General features: G+C 46.1%; 1 protein-coding gene across 3 annotated transcripts in view; it reads left to right on the top strand.

The window, feature by feature from the left end:
* CLSTN1 (calsyntenin 1) overlaps window positions 1-16,958 on the top strand; it is a 59,203-nt gene that overhangs the window by 36,192 nt on the left and 6,053 nt on the right. For 2 of the 3 annotated variants that reach the window (XM_081016062.1, XM_081016061.1), the window contains 11 exons: window positions 1,000-1,185; window positions 3,033-3,281; window positions 5,610-5,731; window positions 6,010-6,172; window positions 8,152-8,202; window positions 9,836-9,993; window positions 11,621-11,769; window positions 13,164-13,390; window positions 14,050-14,220; window positions 15,704-15,849; window positions 16,638-16,776. In XM_081016062.1, coding sequence (XP_080872188.1) covers window positions 1,000-1,185; window positions 3,033-3,281; window positions 5,610-5,731; window positions 6,010-6,172; window positions 8,152-8,202; window positions 9,836-9,993; window positions 11,621-11,769; window positions 13,164-13,390; window positions 14,050-14,220; window positions 15,704-15,849; window positions 16,638-16,776 — 1,761 coding nt within the window. The remainder of the gene's footprint in view (window positions 1-999; window positions 1,186-3,032; window positions 3,282-5,609; window positions 5,732-6,009; window positions 6,173-8,151; window positions 8,203-9,835; window positions 9,994-11,620; window positions 11,770-13,163; window positions 13,391-14,049; window positions 14,221-15,703; window positions 15,850-16,637; window positions 16,777-16,958) is intronic. The other variant, XM_081016063.1, reaches the window with a different exon arrangement.

The following is a 16,958-nucleotide window of genomic DNA, read 5'->3' as shown; positions in this document are numbered from 1 at the left end:
CTACTTGGATCCGCTTCAATCTGGGTTTAGGCCTGGTGGATCCAGGGTCTAGTCAACCCATGCAGAGGGGAGTGGGGTTCTGGCCATCCTGAATGAGGCAGTGATCTAACCACTCCTGAAAATAGTAACGGTACCGCTCTGTTCTGTCTTGTTCAGTCCCCACCTGGAATTTCATGTCCAGTTCTGGGCACCACAATTTAAGAGCAATATTGACAAGTTGGGACTGTGTGCACAGGAGGGCAACAAAGATGATAAAGGGTCTGGAAACCAAGCCTTGTGAGGAACAACTGAGGGAGTTGGGTATGTTTAGTCTGGAGAGGAAGAGATTAAGAGGTGATATGATAGCCACCTTCAAATATCTGAAGGGCTGGCAGTGTCACATGGAAGACAGTGCAAGCTTGTTTTCTGCTGCTCCAGAGGGTGGGGCCCGAACCAAAGGATTCAAATGACAATGCAGGAGATTCCGACTAAACATTAGGAAGAACTTTTTGAGGGTAGGAGCTGTTAATCGGTGGAATGTATTTCCTGGGAAAGTGGTGGACTCTCCTTCATTGGAGGTTTTTAAACCGAGATTGGATGGTCATCTGTCAGAAATTCTTTAGGTGTGATTCCTGCATTACAGGGGGTTGGACTTAGATGACCCTTAGGGTCCCTTCCTACTCTAGAAAAGCCTGTTGGTTTGTGACAACTACCACCCAGTTCTCAATACTACCCATCCCTCCCTTTAGGAAAGGTGTTTGAGAGGGTTGTGGCAAGTAATTGCAGTTACTCTTGGAAGAAAAAGATCATTTGGACCCATTTCAGTTCTCAGTTCAGGCCTGGTTGTAATAGGAAGTAAAATATTTTTAGTTCCTAACTCATCACCTTTGTCCTTCTGAGGCTGTGGTTTTGTACTTCTTTATATTCTCTGCTTTCTTTTAAAATTGGATTGATTGAGGTACGAGGGTTTGCTAATGGATCTTTACTGTTCTCCCCTACCCCCTCTATTTATGACTTCAGGCTGGAGCAAAAGAATGGAGTACGAACCTGGAACTGGCTCTCTTGCTCTCTTTCCCAACATCCATCTGGAGACATGTGATGAGCCCATCACCTCCGTGCAGGCCACAGTTGAGCTGGAGACCAACCATATCGGGAAGGGCTGTGACCGAGATACTTACTCTGAGAAATCCCTTCACAGGCTCTGTGGTAAGTTCCTTTGGTCTGACTTAGGCCTATCGAAAATCCACGCCTTCCTTTTATCTTTATCTCTTTTCAAATAGTGCAAAATCTGCATAACCAACCCACCACAAATCAGTATTTTTAAAATCTTAAAACTTTATAAAATTAAACTATTTTGCTGTTGTTGTCATCCGTCTGTCTCGAGAGTCAACAGAGTGCATTTCCAGGAGTAAAGTCAGACCTCCATGGGGTGCAAGCCTGGGAGACCTGGGATGCCCAGAAAACAAGACCCCCCTCTTGGTCTTGCTGGTGTGATCCAAAGGAAAGCAGAGCAATACATTTGGCACCAGCTTAGCTGCAGGACTTGCCAGAAGTACAAGGCGCTATTCAACCATCTTAGGGACTGCACTTCTGATTTCTGTAGAGTTTACTCCATAGTCTTTTCTTCTCCTGAAGATATTCCGCAAGGCAGCAGAGGTATAGGATCAGAGTTTTATTTCTCCTAAATGAGCTACCTTCTCAGGTTGACGAGCCCCATCTGCCCCTATAATAGAACTAGAATAAATATTATGAATGGAAGTAACTATTCTTAATAAAAGGAGCAGATACTTCATCTGGTGTCTGTTACTTGTTCTTCATTTTGTTTAAAGCCCTAGCTTTTCCCTTAAGTACATTTATTTCATGTACTTTGTGCAGTAGGCTATTTTCTAAACACACAAATGCACACTTCTCTGTCCTCCTTCCATGCAAGCAAAGAGTCAAAAGACACATTTCCAGCCAGGCAAAAACACTGAGTGAGTGTGTGAAGCAAAACCAGTGAGACGGATAGCCTGGAGAGGGTCCTATGGGTCAGATAGAGAACCCTGGAGGGCTGCATTTGACCCCCTGGGTCTGAGGTTCCCCATCCCTGTTGTAAGCATTGACAGACCAGAGCTGGAGGAAGGTGGGCACTCCCCTTTAGCATGTGGCCTTTAAAACAGAAAGGATAACTCATTTATTTGTGTTACACTGGCACGAAATATCAGTGTGAAATTATAGCAGTCTTTATCTGTTGCGTGTGAGTTGGTCTCTTCATCATCAGCTAGCCCACAAGTCATTATTCACAGCTTCTCCTGCTGTCTGCCTCCTCTGGGAAAGACCAGAACTAGGCTATAAACAGTGCAGAAGGCCTGAAGAGGCAGGTGCAAACCTCCACCTATATCCCTAATAGTGTTTCTCTCTTAACTGGAAGCTCCTTTGGGAGCCAATCTTGGCTGCATAGCATGGTGTCAGTATCCTTACGAACAATTCCCAGTGCAAGCTCTTGAGAGATGGCTTTGGTCTTCCTCCATGGCTCCTGTCAGCTGAACATCTCTCCAAGGGAACGAGCAACGACGGCAATTGTTAGGGCAGGGTTTGGTCCCTTCCCTTTCTCCTGAGAATTAAACAGCCTCTGAGTGCGGCAGCAGCAGCAGTGATGGCTCGTGGAAGGCTGAGCTTGAAGGATTGGATGACAGAAGCCATATGAGAGGAGGGAGCTGTAAATAGTGATGGATCCTTCTTCAATTTGAAACAAGAACTCAACAAGAGAAGTGCCATTAGAACGTAATGCAGTTCTCAATACAAAGTGCAGAGATACTGAAGGCAGTGGAACCTGGATATTGGCCAGCGGGTTAAATGAGGGGGGGCATTTTTAAAGCTGTGGGGGTCTGTCTAGCTCCACTACAGTGGAAGTTCAGCAAACAATGCTGACTCTGAATTCTTGCTGCTAATTCTGTGAAAGCCTAGCATTTTTTCCTAACAACAGATCACACACACACACACACACACACACACACAAATGTGTTTCCTCTGTTGTCAGTCAGCTGTGACATAGTTGATGGTTTTAATTGCAGGTGCTTCCTCTGGCACAGCTGAGCTCCTTCCTCCTCCGAGCAGCACGGCAAACTGGACAATAGGCCTTCCGACTGACAACGGCCATGACAGCGACCAGGTCTTCGAGTTCAATGGCACCCAAGCCGTGAAGGTCCCAGACAACGTTGTCACCGTCAACATGAAAGAGCCTTTTGTGATTTCAGTGTGGATGAGGCATGGGCCTGGGGCCAGGGAGAAGGAGACCATCATCTGCAACTCAGACAAGACAGGTTGGAATGGGTGGAGAAGGGAACCCTTGGGCTAAAAAATGGAGGCTTTTAGGACTGGCTGAACCATTGCAACGCCACAGAACGTTAGCAAACATTCCAAGTTCTGTGAGTTGGAGGGAGGGAGAACCTGATTGCATCTGTGTAAGAATGGTTGCCCAGTGCTCACCATTGCTATTCCATTATAATGTGGCAAAGGATGCTGCAGTCTGTTCTGATTTCGTGTGTTTGGTGTGGGTGAGGGGTAGGGTTGGTGGTGGGTAAATGTATCTGATTCTTCATGTTAGTGGCAGTCAGAAGTGTGGGAGTTGCTGCTTTCCAGTTTTCTCCAGCAGGTGTTGCAATATGATCCCTCAGTATGCTCATAAAAAATGAACGGAGTGCACAAAAGTCTTGATTGACATTTTCTGGGAAAACATGTTTTTCTCTTCTGTCCTGCATTTCCCCTCCCTGATTTCTTTGTCGATAGCATCAGTCTTTGAATGATACCAACAGTACTCTGGAAGGTGGTATTGAGACAAATTAGATGCGATCATTTGGGTTTTGTACATTGCACCTCAACAGTGCAGAAAGGAATTGCGTGTCTTGTCATCTTGAGGCCGAAGCAGCCATTTTGAGCAACTAAAACTTTGATCTCCCAAAACTTAACCTAGCCTTCCCTGAGACGTAGTTGAACTACAGCTCCCATCAGCCCCAGGCAGTCTAGCAAACAACATCTGGAGGACACCTTGGGAAAGGGCCTCTTCCTCCTTTTTGATCAGTCTCCACTTAATAAGGGGGAAAGATCAAGGCATATCAGTCAAAAGCTGGCTGTGTTCAAAAGTGCTCTCTTCAAGCAGAAGCTTCCATGCTTTCACTTAAAAGAATTGGGGTAAGGCCAGTTTAAGATGTTTCCCTTAATTAAGAAGAGATCATATGGGATCCTGAAAATAATTAGGTTGGAGACGAAGCTTTTAAAACATGGGTGAATTATTCTATTCACTCTTGGATGTGGTTCTGCAAAAGGATGCTCTCGGCCACGGAGAATTTGATTCCTGAGTACAGCAGATTTACATGATGGTTTTCTCTTATCTTGGTGGTAGTGGCTTAAAGATGGATTCATGTGAACGCATCCCCCAGTGTGTGTTGGTGCGTTGTGAATCTTTTCTGCCCCTTCCTCCCAGATGGCTCCAAAAACCCCTGGACTCTGTGGCCAACTATTGTTGAGCAATCTGGATTTTTTTGCAGCTTGTCAAGCAAGCCTGTGCTAATGAAATCCATTGTAATTCAGACCCTTTCCCAGAAACTAATTCCATGCTTTTCAGCACAGGGGAACTGTCATTAAATCCATGCACCCTTATCAGCAAAGTTGCTTTTCTGGGTCCCTTTCACACTGAATGGGGAAGCAGGGGTGCTCTTGTGTGAAAAGTCACCCCGGCTCCGAATTCCAGGCTGAAGGCTGTCACGAGACTAGCAAACCAGAATACTGCCATTTATTCTTTCACTCCAGTGCTGGCCTATTTCTTCTTATTGCACCTCTGTGCAAAATTTGGCTGAGCCATTAGTTGAGAAGCGGACATTTTCCTGAAATGTCTTGGACTGTCAAAGAGCAATTACTATGGAACTGCCCTAAGGGGAGGCATTTCTGCCATGGAAGTGGTCTGCCTTTGATTAGGCCTCCTGCATCCTTTTTTACTAAGCACCACCCTTTACTGCAGGGGTAGGGAACCCTTGAGCTGAAGGGTGCAGAGTTGGCCTGCCAGGCCATGGTATTTTGGGGCAAGTCACGCCTATTCATCCTATACCTTGCTGTCATACCTGACGTCAGGTGTGGGGCAGGCAGTGGCAAAGCTTCAAAGATAAACTTGAGAGCTTAAAGTGAGTTTCCTTTGTTGGAATAAGGCAGCAGCGTTCTCCCTCCTGGCACTGCTGCTTAACCATCTGAAAAGCAGAGTGCAGGGCTGTTTAAAAGCCCTCATGCAAGCAGCCCTGCCCCACTCTTGACCCTGCAGTTTTCTGTAATTTAAACAGCAGCATGGGGCTTCTTGCAAAAGGGTTTTCAGGCAGCATTGAAGTCCTGACAATCGGAGCTTCAAAGCACAGCATTGCTGGATGTCTCTGTGACATCAGGTGATTGGCAGACGGGGAGCCCCACCCACCCATCAGATTTATCCCAGAAGGGGTGTGGAGCTGAGGATCTAGCCCACCTGCTGGAAAGGTCCCCGACCCCATGCTTATGCTGTGACAAGAATGTGCTGGATTATAACATGTATAACAGGATCCAAACATTCACTAGCTTTACAACTGGAGGAAAGGGAAATGGTAACACATGCCTGATCTTTCTTGGGACAGATATGAACCGGCACCACTATTCCCTCTATGTGCACAATTGTCGTCTCGGGTTCCTCTTTCGTCAAGATCCTTCAGAGGGGCAGAGTTACAAACCAGCAGAATTCCACTGGAAGCTAAACCAGGTGGGTCTATAAGAGGAGGCAAACCTTGGGTGTAATATTAGATGGATCAATAGCCAGTCTTTGTATGTCAATTTGCAGTAGGAAAAGGCCAGCCCTCTGTGAAGTGTTCATTATGGAACCGTAATGGGGTAGCGATACAGTAACACTCCTGCTTTCGGTATCTTTGACAAAATTTAGTTTTTATTATCAAGAACTGGATGTGAAAGGAAGTTATCCAGCGCAAAGTGGAGGTTCCCTCCCTCCCTCCCTCCATTTAAAAACTCTTGTACCTTTTACAGGTGTGCGACAAGGAATGGCATCACTATGTCCTCAATGTCGAATTTCCAGCAGTGACCCTGTACGTGGATGGAGTTTCCTTTGACCCTCTATCAGTGACGGAAGACTACCCGCTCCATCCCTCCAAAATAGAATCCCAGCTGGTGGTCGGAGCCTGCTGGCAAGGTAGCTTACCTTTTTTTAGCTGCAGGCTTCTCAAAGATGGCAGAATAGTTGTAGGTCATTTGTCCAGAACTCTTGTTGTTCTAGTTTGTTGGCAAACTCCACTGAGCTTGCATCTCTGCAGTGAGACTGTGCAAGAGAACAGATGGAGATTGAAAATAGCAATGCATTTTCAACGGGGAATGCATAGGAGCTAATTGTGCAGCCTGTTCTCTCTCTTCCTAATTATATTGGGATGTCTGTGAAGCCCAGGTGATTGGCATGCTCGCTGTCTGTTGGCAGAGTTAAATAAAAGCAAAACATTTGCTGCAAATCTTGAGAACATCAGTGGAGAAAACCTCACCTTGGAATGAAGAAATTGTGCTTTTGAACTTGGTTAGAATTTACATGAATGCTAAATTTATTGTGTTTTCCTCCCTCTGGGGCCACACGCTTGGTTTTGAGGATTTTGACGGAGTAATTTACCCTCTGTGTCTGTGTGTTGGAGGATTTTGCTGCTTATGTCTATAAAAAGAAACACAGCAGTAGCTGTAGGTTTTAACATGCAAAGCAGGTTTAAACGGCCGTTCCCTCGAGGATGCATATTGCTGAATCACAGCCTTCAAGGCCACTGATGCTCTCCCTCGTCAGCATCTTGAGAAAATGGATTCCGGGATTCATCCCAAGAGCAGAGGAAGGGATGTAGATCACCAAACGAAGACACCTGCTGTATCTAGGCTAAAGGGGGGGGGGAGGGAGTTAGCACCATAAATGGCATATTTATTCATAGGATCCAGCTAAGTCCTACTCAGAGTAGGACCCATTAAAATAAATGAATCTAAGTTAGTCATGGTCATTAGTTTCAGTGGATTTACTTTGAACAGGGTAAGCTTCAGAATACAATCCCTAACTATATTGTATCCTGCAAGACTATTTCCTGACATATATTTAAAGCTTTTGAAATGCAATTTTAAATGTGAAAATGATATAAAGAACAGAGGAATCTTCCTGAATGCCTAGAAGCACTCGCTGCAATGTCGGCATGTGCTGATGGTTTTCAGAATGGTTTCTCTGTGCTTCCTGATTTGGAAGGTCAAAATGGCACTTGGGTGTCCCTAAGAGGCAATTATTTGTTCCCCTTGGGTGTGTTAAGCGATTGCACTTTCATCTTATGCAGTGAGGCTTGGCAGGCCTGGCGGGTCATGCCCCAGCCAGCTGTGGCTCAGGCTTACGCCTGTAGTGGAATAAGGAAGGTAGTAAGATCAAATGCACCACCCTATACTGCGTTATGGGGGAGAACAGAGATTTGTATGCTTCACTGTGTGTAAACTTCTGTTCAGCGGGAAAGAGCCGTAGCTCAGTGGTGGAACTGCTTTTCATGTAGAAGCTCCCAGGTTCATCAGTCCTTGGCATCTCTATCATAGGGCTGGGAATGTCCCCGTCTGAAATCCAGGAGAGCTGCAGCTGGTCTGCATAGGCAATACAGAACTAGACTGTGTGAGACAGCTTGCTGTGTTCCTATGTCTCAAGGGAAAGGTCCTAGTGCAGATGTAGAGCACCTGCCTTGCATGCAGAAGATCCCAAGTTCAGCCCCCTGCAGCATCTCCTGGTAGGTTTGGGAAAGGTTTCCACCTGAAACCTGCAGTCGAATTTGTCCCTTTCCTTTATGTTCCCTCTGAGTTCCTTCACATCATCCCTGCTACACTCTGCCGCACATGAAGATCCATCTCCAAGTGTGCTCTCTGGAAAGTGTCCTTCTGCAGTGTTCTTGGGGTTCCCTGATACAAGGCTAAGGGTTTCCTTGGCAGGAGGAACAATATAGGAAGGGGAGAGAATTTAAGAATATATATATATAGTACTGAATGCAGAGCGGGAGATGGGCATCTGGTAAACAAAGCACGTCCTCCAAGGCATGTGCACTGCGTCAGAGAAACCTCCAGGTCCTAACCACCCGGTTCCTTTTTCTCTTCTTGTTCCTATCCTTTCGTCTTGCTTTTCTGCAGAATATACAGGAAATGAGAATGACACAGAAAAAGCGACCGAGACCCCTGCAGGTTGCTGGTGTTCTTACTTATTCTCCCCGTTTCACTTCTAAGCCGAAATATCGCTTCATCTCACACATAGCATGACATGCCAGCATTGCATTATGGCCATTGAAGCTACATTATTATTGTGTTGCTGGGCTTGTTTTCTTCCATTGTGCTTCTTTTTTCTTCTTTTTCTTGTTTGGTTGTTTCTTGAATGTTCACTTCTTTTCTTTTTATCTCCCATTGGTGATAATTGCAAGATTAAAAGCAGTTTAAAAGGCTGCTTTGAAATGAGACAGTTTGTCAATTGCTTTGATGGTTCAGCCCTCGCTGCATGCAAAGTGAGGGCAGGTTGTTGCGGTCACTTGCAGTGCTCACTGGGCAGCAAATTGCTCCCTTGAATCGAATGGTCAATCAGAAGAGCTGCCTCTTCTATAAATTTCCATGTCCCATAACAAGAGGATGGAGGAAGCGCTGGAATGACTTGCCAGCCGATACGTTTGGGGAGGGTCTATTACATACACAGCTGTAAAACTCTTGTGACTTGCAGCTGATATTTCCAGGTCTGTTGGAAACGGTTCGGTGGATTTAACATCTCTGCTTGAGACAATTAAACCAAGACTTTCGTTAATTTTAAATTGCACCTTTTATATGAAGTGCTGTACAGGGTAGAAGAATACCTTCTAATTATTCTCATCTTGAACGGTGAAGTTAAAACTAGCTTTTGAGAACTGTTAAATAATAGAACTAATACTTAATTTTGAAGAAGGCTGTCATCCAATTAAAGAAATCTTAGATTAATTTCTGTGGATCTTGATAGGTTAACTCTGTGTATGTGCATATGAAAGCAATAGTTCCAAAAGGTAAAAAGCATCCTATTTTTATTTTATTTTTTAGACTGTAGAAGTGTGTCATGGTTAACATCATATTAGAAGAAGTGTGTTGGAATAGCCCATGCAAAGATTGGTCTTCCTAGCTTCATCTTCTCCTCATAGCTTCAGGAAAGGACAGTAGCTCAGTGGTAGAGTATTTACTTTGCATGGAGAAGGCCCCAGGTTCAATCTGTTGTATTGCCAAATGGAGTTGGAAAAGACCCCTGGAGAGTTGCTGCTAGTCAATGCAGACCTGGAAGGTCCAGTTTTCCAAGTCAGTATGAGGCAGCTTCTAACATTCAGTAGAAGGAAACTGCTTCCGAATGAGGTAGCTTCCTGCACGTGGTGTCTAATTGAGTGGTGGTTGTTACTTGGATGGACTGTTGTGTAAATATTTTATTTAAGTGGGAGATGCAGTTTCTGTACTGAAGCTACGAAGGTAGCCTTGGCGTTTTGAAGAGTCTGCTTCTAAGGGAGAAAATCCTGTTTGTGATGACCAAAGGATTGTACCCCTTTCCTTCAGCACTGAGTAGGGTCATTCCACCCTTGCCTCAAAAGCCATATTTATTGCATGAGTGGACTTCTTTTGTTCTTTTTGAGTTCTCTACCCCACCCCCCCTTGTGCTTGAACATACCTGCAAGGTTAACACAAGAATGGGCACTAAACTAACCCGCATGCCAGTTTTAGGAACAAAAGCACAGTTGGCACTTTAAACAAACGCACGCACACACACACCCCCGGAGCGAACTTGTATGGTGCTAAAGATGTCTTCCTTTGCTCCATAAAGGTGGAGAGCTCCGCATGGCCCAGTTCTTCCGAGGCAACTTGGCCGGCTTAATGATCCGCTCTGGTAAACTGGAGAACAAGAAGGTGATTGACTGCCTTTACACCTGCAAGGAAGGACTGGATTTACAGACCTCAGACGGCGTCGGCAAAGGCCTGAAGGTAAACTTGTGCAGCAGAGGGACCCTTGATCCATTGGCAGAACAGAGATCAATTAGGATGACATGTTATGTGTCTCACACACACACATCCCCCTCTCCTTTCCCTAATGAGAGCAGGAATGACGTCTCTCCTGGCACCGCCTGGTGTCTCTAAAGCAGGGGTGTCTAAAAGGAGGAAATCAAGGCCAGGGAGCAGATAACATGAGCTCCCAGCAGAGCTGAGCTGCTAGGGCAACCACTCCTCCATCTTCCCTGGGGCTACTTAAACCTTGCATGCCCTGCAGGAAGCCAGGATCCAGGATGCTCAGACTGGCATTGGGAGGGTGTGGGTGGGCTTTTGCCACCAATCAGCCTGAAAGGACCCGATTGCTCTGTATTGTAAACCGTGTATTTATTTTAGCGTTTTAATTTTGGCCTTGGATGCCTTGGCAGAAAGGCAGTATACAGAAGCAATGACATAACCTATTGGCCCAGGGACTGCGTTCAAGCCTTGGGCATGGTAAGGATGTGTTCAGTGCATACATGGGTACACACTTGCCACTCACACACAGCACATGCACTGCACCCGTTTGTTTTTAACTTGTATTGTGTATTACTGTAATGTTTGTTGCTGCTTCAGTTTTCTGTACACCACTTAGAGACACTTCTTCTATATTAAGCAGTGTAAAAATGGTCTAAATAAATATGGAAGATGCATTCGGATTATTTATGTTTTAATTGCCATATTATTGGGGAGCCGCTGCCAGTCAGTGTATACAGAGCTGGATAAGCCTTTGGTCTGAAACGGCTCCCTTTGTGCTTGGGATTAATAATCATCCCATAAATTTGCTTGGAATTCTCTTGTATTGGGAGAAGCAAATTGAGGGAGAAGAATTCTCCCCCACCCCCATACACCTTTCTTCTCTTTACTTGCTGAGGCATGGAGAACTGCAACCTTGCAGTGACAAGGGGGTTGCGGCAGCATGGAAAATATGCATGCAGAATTAGATGGATTACTGGAGATTTAGGAACCTGCCCGGTCCTGAGGATGTTTTCTTGGATGGTGAAATACACCCACAGTTGCTACTTTACACCTACAGTAGCTATTGTGTTGCTACCTTTTCAAGCTAATTGGGAGCAGGCAGGCAAATCCCAGTTAATAAATTACTCTTTAAGTAGTAACTGTTGAAGAAACAGAGAGACAGAGGAAGCTGCCTTATACAGAGTCTGACCATTAGTCCCATTTAGCTCAGTAATGTCCACACAGGTTGGCAGCAGCTCTCCAGGATTTCAGACGGGGACATTCCCAGTCCTACCTGGAGAATCAGGTTCTGTGATCCCTGACTTTTGACCCTTCCCTAAAGACCTAGGGACACAGTCAGTGTGGACTATACTAAGCTAGATGGACCAGCTCTCCAGGATTTCAGACAGGAGTCTCTCCCAGCCCTACGTGGAGATGTTTAGGATTGAAATGGGACCATCTGCATGCAAAGGAGATGCTCTACCACTAAGCTACTGTCCTTCCCCTTCCTGTCTCTGCATAGGGGAGTCTTGGGCACAGAATTGCTTTATTTTAGCACTTCCTGGGTCTGATCTCTTTCCTGCCCCTGCTGCCCCTTCTCACTTCTTTTCTCTGCCTGATCTTCCAGATCCACATGAACCCGAGCCAGTCAGTGTTGAGCTTGGAAGGAGACGACATTGACCGGTTTGACAAGGCCATGCAGCACATCGCCTACCTAAACTCCCGCCAGTTCCCCACACCTGGGATCCGGAGGATCAAGATCACAAGCACCGTGAAGTGAGTTTCCCTTTGGGAGCAAGGCATATGAGACTCGGGGTCGTGGGTTTGAGCCCCACATTGGGCAAAAGATTCCTGCATTGCAGGGGGTTGTTGTTGTTGTTGTTATTTATTCAGCTTATACACTGCCCTATACCCGGAGGTCTCAGGGCGTTTCACAACAAGACCACAACATCAAACCAAAAGCAGTAACCTAGTGCCCTCCCCTCCCCGCAAGCCACATTCTAAAAGGGTGTTGGATGTCAATAAGATCAACCAAAGGCCTGGTTAAAAAGGAACGTTTTCGCCTGGCACCTAAAGGTGTATAATGAAGGCACCAGGCAAACTTTCCTGGGGAGAGCATTCCGTAGATGGGGTTGAACTAGATTACCCTCATGGTCCCAACTCTGCTCGGTTGTCTTGAAGATGCCTCCACATCTCAGGGGTAAGATTATTATGGTTATCAAAAGAAACGCCATGTTGCATCTGCAGCAGCACAACCAGATGCCTTCATCTGCCCTAGCTGCAACAAAACATGTCTCTCCCGTATCAGTCTCTACAGCCATAGCAGGCACTGCAACCTTCCAACAGTTTTGACTTCTCCCCCAAAGGAACACTCTTCCATTGTTTTCCAAGACAGACGGATGCCAACCAGTTTTTCAGAAAAGTGACTCGAAGCGTCTTGTGGAAGCAAACAAAAACAACCCAAATTACTCGCTAGCAGCATGCATAAAAGGCAGACCCAACTCTGCCTGCCCTATTGGAAAAATGAGGGGAAGAAGAGGGTCCCCCAAACATACTCCACCCTCCAAAACTGAGGTCCAGAGGCCTGGGGGGATAAAAATATGTTTGCCAAGCAACTGAAAGCACATAAGGGATGGTACCAGGCGTATCTTCCTGGGGACAGCATTCCACAGATGAGGATCCACCACTGAGCAGAGAATGAAGGAGTTCCATAATGGAGGATGTTGGGCTCTTATTCTTTGGGCGTGGCACGCACACCCTGTCCTTAAGAGGAGAACCCTCTGAATGTGCCCATGTGTTTTATCTTTATTCAGAGCATTTGTGCCCCACTCTTTATCCAAACCGTGGCTTACCTACAATTAATTAAAACAAGATAGTCCTCGCCTGCAGGCTTACAATCTGCAGAGCATGACACAAAAAGGACAGGGAGGGAGGAGAAGAAAAAGCAAACTCAGGCACCAATTCTTAAATAGTAGTTATAGCTGCCATCTGGCATAGAGACAGCTCAGGGGTAGACAGAGCTGATGTGTGGTTTCTAAGATGATCACTGCCCACATTTCAGACAGGCCCTCTTTCTTACAGTTAGTCCTGTGCTGTGTGTCTTGTCCTCCTGGGATACCTACCACCCTCTCTCTGGCATTGATGGCACCTTTCCCCCCCTTTTTTGGCAGGTGTTCCAACGATGAAGCCTGCATCGCCATCCCCTTTGTGGACGGCTACATCATGGTCCTGCAGCCTGAAGAGCCCAAGATCAGCCTGAGTGGCATCAACCACTTTGCCCGCTCGGCTTCGGAGTTCGAGAGCCCTGAAGGGGTCTCCCTCTTCCCTGAGCTTCGCATCATCAGCACCATCACACGAGAGGTTGAGCCGGAGGGGGAGGGAGATGAGGACCCCACAGGTAAAGCCTATTCACCTTGTTTGTGCAACACATACATGGGCTAGTGGCCTGGGGGCAGGGTCTGATACAGCCCCTGTTTCGAGGGATTATCAGAAAAACTTGGATTTGGGGAAGAGGCTGGGATGGGGGTGGACAGAGAGTAGTAGAGACAAGGTGGGGGAAACAGTCGTTGTTGGGGGGAAGGGGCAATGGCTTCTCCAGGTAGGACTGGGAAAGATTCCTTGACTTTGGAACCCTGGGAAGCTGCTGCTGGTCAGTGCAGGCAGAACTGAGCTAGATGGACCAATGGTCTGATTAAGTGTAAGGCACCTCCTATGTCTTAAAAGAAGGGCCGTGGCTCAGTGGTAGAGCATCTGCTTTGCATGCGGAAGATCCTGTGTTCCTTTCCTAGCATCTCCAGGAAGGGCTAGTAGAGATTGAAGTCCTAGAGAGCCAGTGTCAGTCACACAAGCAGTACTAAGCTCAATGGGGCCAGTGGCTTGATTCAGCCTAAGGCAGCTTCCTAATGTAGGAAACATTCAAGATTCTAGTCCTGAAGCAAGCCCTTAGGCAAATGGGTGAGCCCTGTGTCTGGCAGAAGCTTGGAAGCAAAGAAGACTCTTCTGTGTGTTTTCCTGCCTTCCTGATCTTCTCCTCCTCCTCCCTCCTCTCCTTTGCAGTCCAAGAATCACTGGTGTCTGAGGAGATCATGCACAACTTGGATACCTGCGAGGTTACGGTGGTTGGTGATGAGCTCAACCAGGAGCAAGAGAGCCTGGAGGTCGACATGGTCCGGCTGCAGCAGAAGGGGATGGAGATGAGCACTTCCAACCTGGGCATGATCATTACCGGTATTGCATTTTCTTCCTCTGTACCTGAATGTGCTTGAAATCCTAATTGCATTAAGAAGGCAAAGACCCCAGAGATACCAAGAGATGACTTAAAGTCTTAAATATATTTCAGTTTAGAGTCACAGTGATAAACCATTTTCTGAGCCAGCTGGTATTTACAAAACTAAAAGCAAGACGTTTTAAAACGTTATTTAAGTTTCCCTGGAGGTCCCCTCAAAAATACATTATGAAAACCTGCATTCCTGTACATAAATGTTTAACAATATACATCTGCAAAACACATTCTTATTAAGTGATCCACAAGTTTGCATAAACCTTTGGAACTGGTCTTTGGTTTTCAGGAGAATTTGTAGGCAAAATTAAGCTCCTCCATTCTCTTACAAAGGTATCTTTGTGCTTTGTTCCTCTTGTGAAAGCAAGAATAAGGCATCCATGCTTCCTCTTAAACTTGGCTTGATCTCTCATCAGAGGAACAGTGGGCTGTATCCAATGTCAGTGCTGCTTAGAGTGGACCCATTGAAATCAATGAACACAACTCACTTGGCTCCATTAATTTCAAGGAGTCTAGACTTAATTAGAGATAATGCATAGTGTCTCACTTGTTCATCAGCCAAGACAGCTTTGCCTTAATGGCAGCATTCAAGTGCCACAAGAATCGCCACAGAATAAGCGCAGGGGGCATTTTTGTTAGGCCAGACATGGAGTTCCTTTCCCCTCCTCTCCACTTAGCTGGGATGTTTAAAACATTGGTACTAGTTAGATAGGCATATGATTCTGATATCTCAAAGGACAGTTCTGTGGACCCCTTTCGCACCAGGGATGGAGAAGCCTGTGAACCTCCAGATGTTGTTGGACTCCCAGCTCCCATCAGCCTGCCAGCATGGCCGGGAATCAGGGTCCAAGTCCAGTAACATCTAGAGAGCCACAGGTTCCTCAACCCTGCTGCAAACAAGCTAGGAAGCGTGCTATTCTCTGTAGTTCCCCTTTTCATTTGATCCGGAACACTGTGGTTCAACAGCTTTGGAACATGCAATGTCAAACCACAGCTTACTGTCCTGGCTCATTTTCAACCTATTAACCATAATTTGCTATACTTTCCCAGTTCGGGTCAAACAGGAAACTATGCTTAATGGAATACTTCCTCGTTTATTCCATTAATTTATTAAAAATATTTCTTAAACCATAATTTATTAAAGACAATGATGTAAATCCTTCATCTCAATTAACATGCAATATGGAATGTTTAAGGCGCCTTATGTAGCTGAAGGTTTTATACTGGCATTTTTACCTCCCCAGAATTTTGGTATTTTTCATGTTCTTGACAGATTTCTGCTGTAACCAGTATCGGGGGCTACATTTCAGGTGGGGTGGGGGTACTTAGGTAGCAGTTTGGATGTTTTGTATAAAAATGCATCTTTCATATATATGAGAGACAACCCCCCCCCCCCCCAATCCCCTCACCAGCATTTTGTGTTACCTCTAGGGGTTGATACTATGGCCAGCTATGAGGAGGTTTTGCACTTGATTCGCTACCGCAATTGGCACGCAGTGTCTCTGTTTGACCGCAAGTTCAAGCTGGTATGTTCGGAGCTGAATGGGCGCTACGTCAGCAATGAATTTAAAGTGGAGGTACGTCAGCAAATGTTGGCTTCAGGAGGTCTACAGCGACTCCTAGGGGTGTTTTGAGGAACTGGTCCCATTAGCTGAAACACCAGCTAATGCCACACAGAGAGCTAATGTGCATCACGAGTTGAAATATAAAGCTGCCTCACGCAGAGTCCAACTGCTAGTCCATCTGCAAGGAGAGGGTGCCCCTTAACATGGCATTTTGTCAGTCATGGTTTTTATCCTTTTTTAAAAAAGAAGCTGCTAACTGATTCAGAAACACCTTTTTAGTCAATTGAAACAGCAGTTGTCACAGCCCTGGTGATGCTCATTTTATGAAGCATCTAGCCTCCTTACAGAAAATTATAGTGGATCCTTTCTGTAGGCTTACAGCTGAACATGAACAGAGCCTTGCTGATGGGTCTGGCCAAAGGCCCACCCGCTCTACTCTCCTGGTCCCACGGTAGCCAACCACAGGCCTATAATGGCAGTGCTCTTCCCCACTTGCGATTTCCAAAAACTGGCCTTAAGGGGCATCCTCCTTCCAATAATGGGAGTTAGCCCTCATAGTCCTTGTGGCTCATAGCCATTGAAACCCTTCCTTTTGAGTTTGTCAGATTCACAAAGTCCTTCCTTTGGTCCTGAATTTTCCACCATTCTGCTTTATTGGGTGACCCTACTGGGTCCTACTATTATGAGTCGGGTGTATGTAGAAAATGGGCACGGAAATGAGGGGGCTAGTTCTCACTCAAATAATCCCAAATTTAACTTTCCCTTTTCTCTTCCCACTCGCCTGTCTTTTGTTTCACCAGGTAAACGTGATCCACACCGCCAACCCCGTGGACCATGCCAGCCACATTGCAGCGCAGCCTCAGTTTGTCCAGCCCGTCCACCATTCCTTTGTCGACCTCTCTGGCCACAACCTGGCTAGCCCTCACCCAGGATTTTCAGGTAAGGGCTCATCCTGCCTTGGATGAGCCTCCTTTGACGACTGCTCTGCCCCCTCCAACCCACTCAGATAAAATCCTCTTCAGAGAGGCTCTTTTGCCACTTAGGAGAGGCAGATCTCTGGCTCTCTTCCCAGAGGTGGCTGATATATCAGTCTAATTGCATCTGAGCAGCACTTAATGTCT

Source organism: Podarcis pityusensis, assembly GCF_964106645.2.
Source record: "Podarcis pityusensis genome assembly, chromosome: 8".
Lineage (NCBI taxonomy): Eukaryota > Metazoa > Chordata > Lepidosauria > Squamata > Lacertidae > Podarcis > Podarcis pityusensis.
Note: the sequence above shows the minus strand (reverse complement) of the source record. Positions and strands in the feature narration are given on the sequence as shown.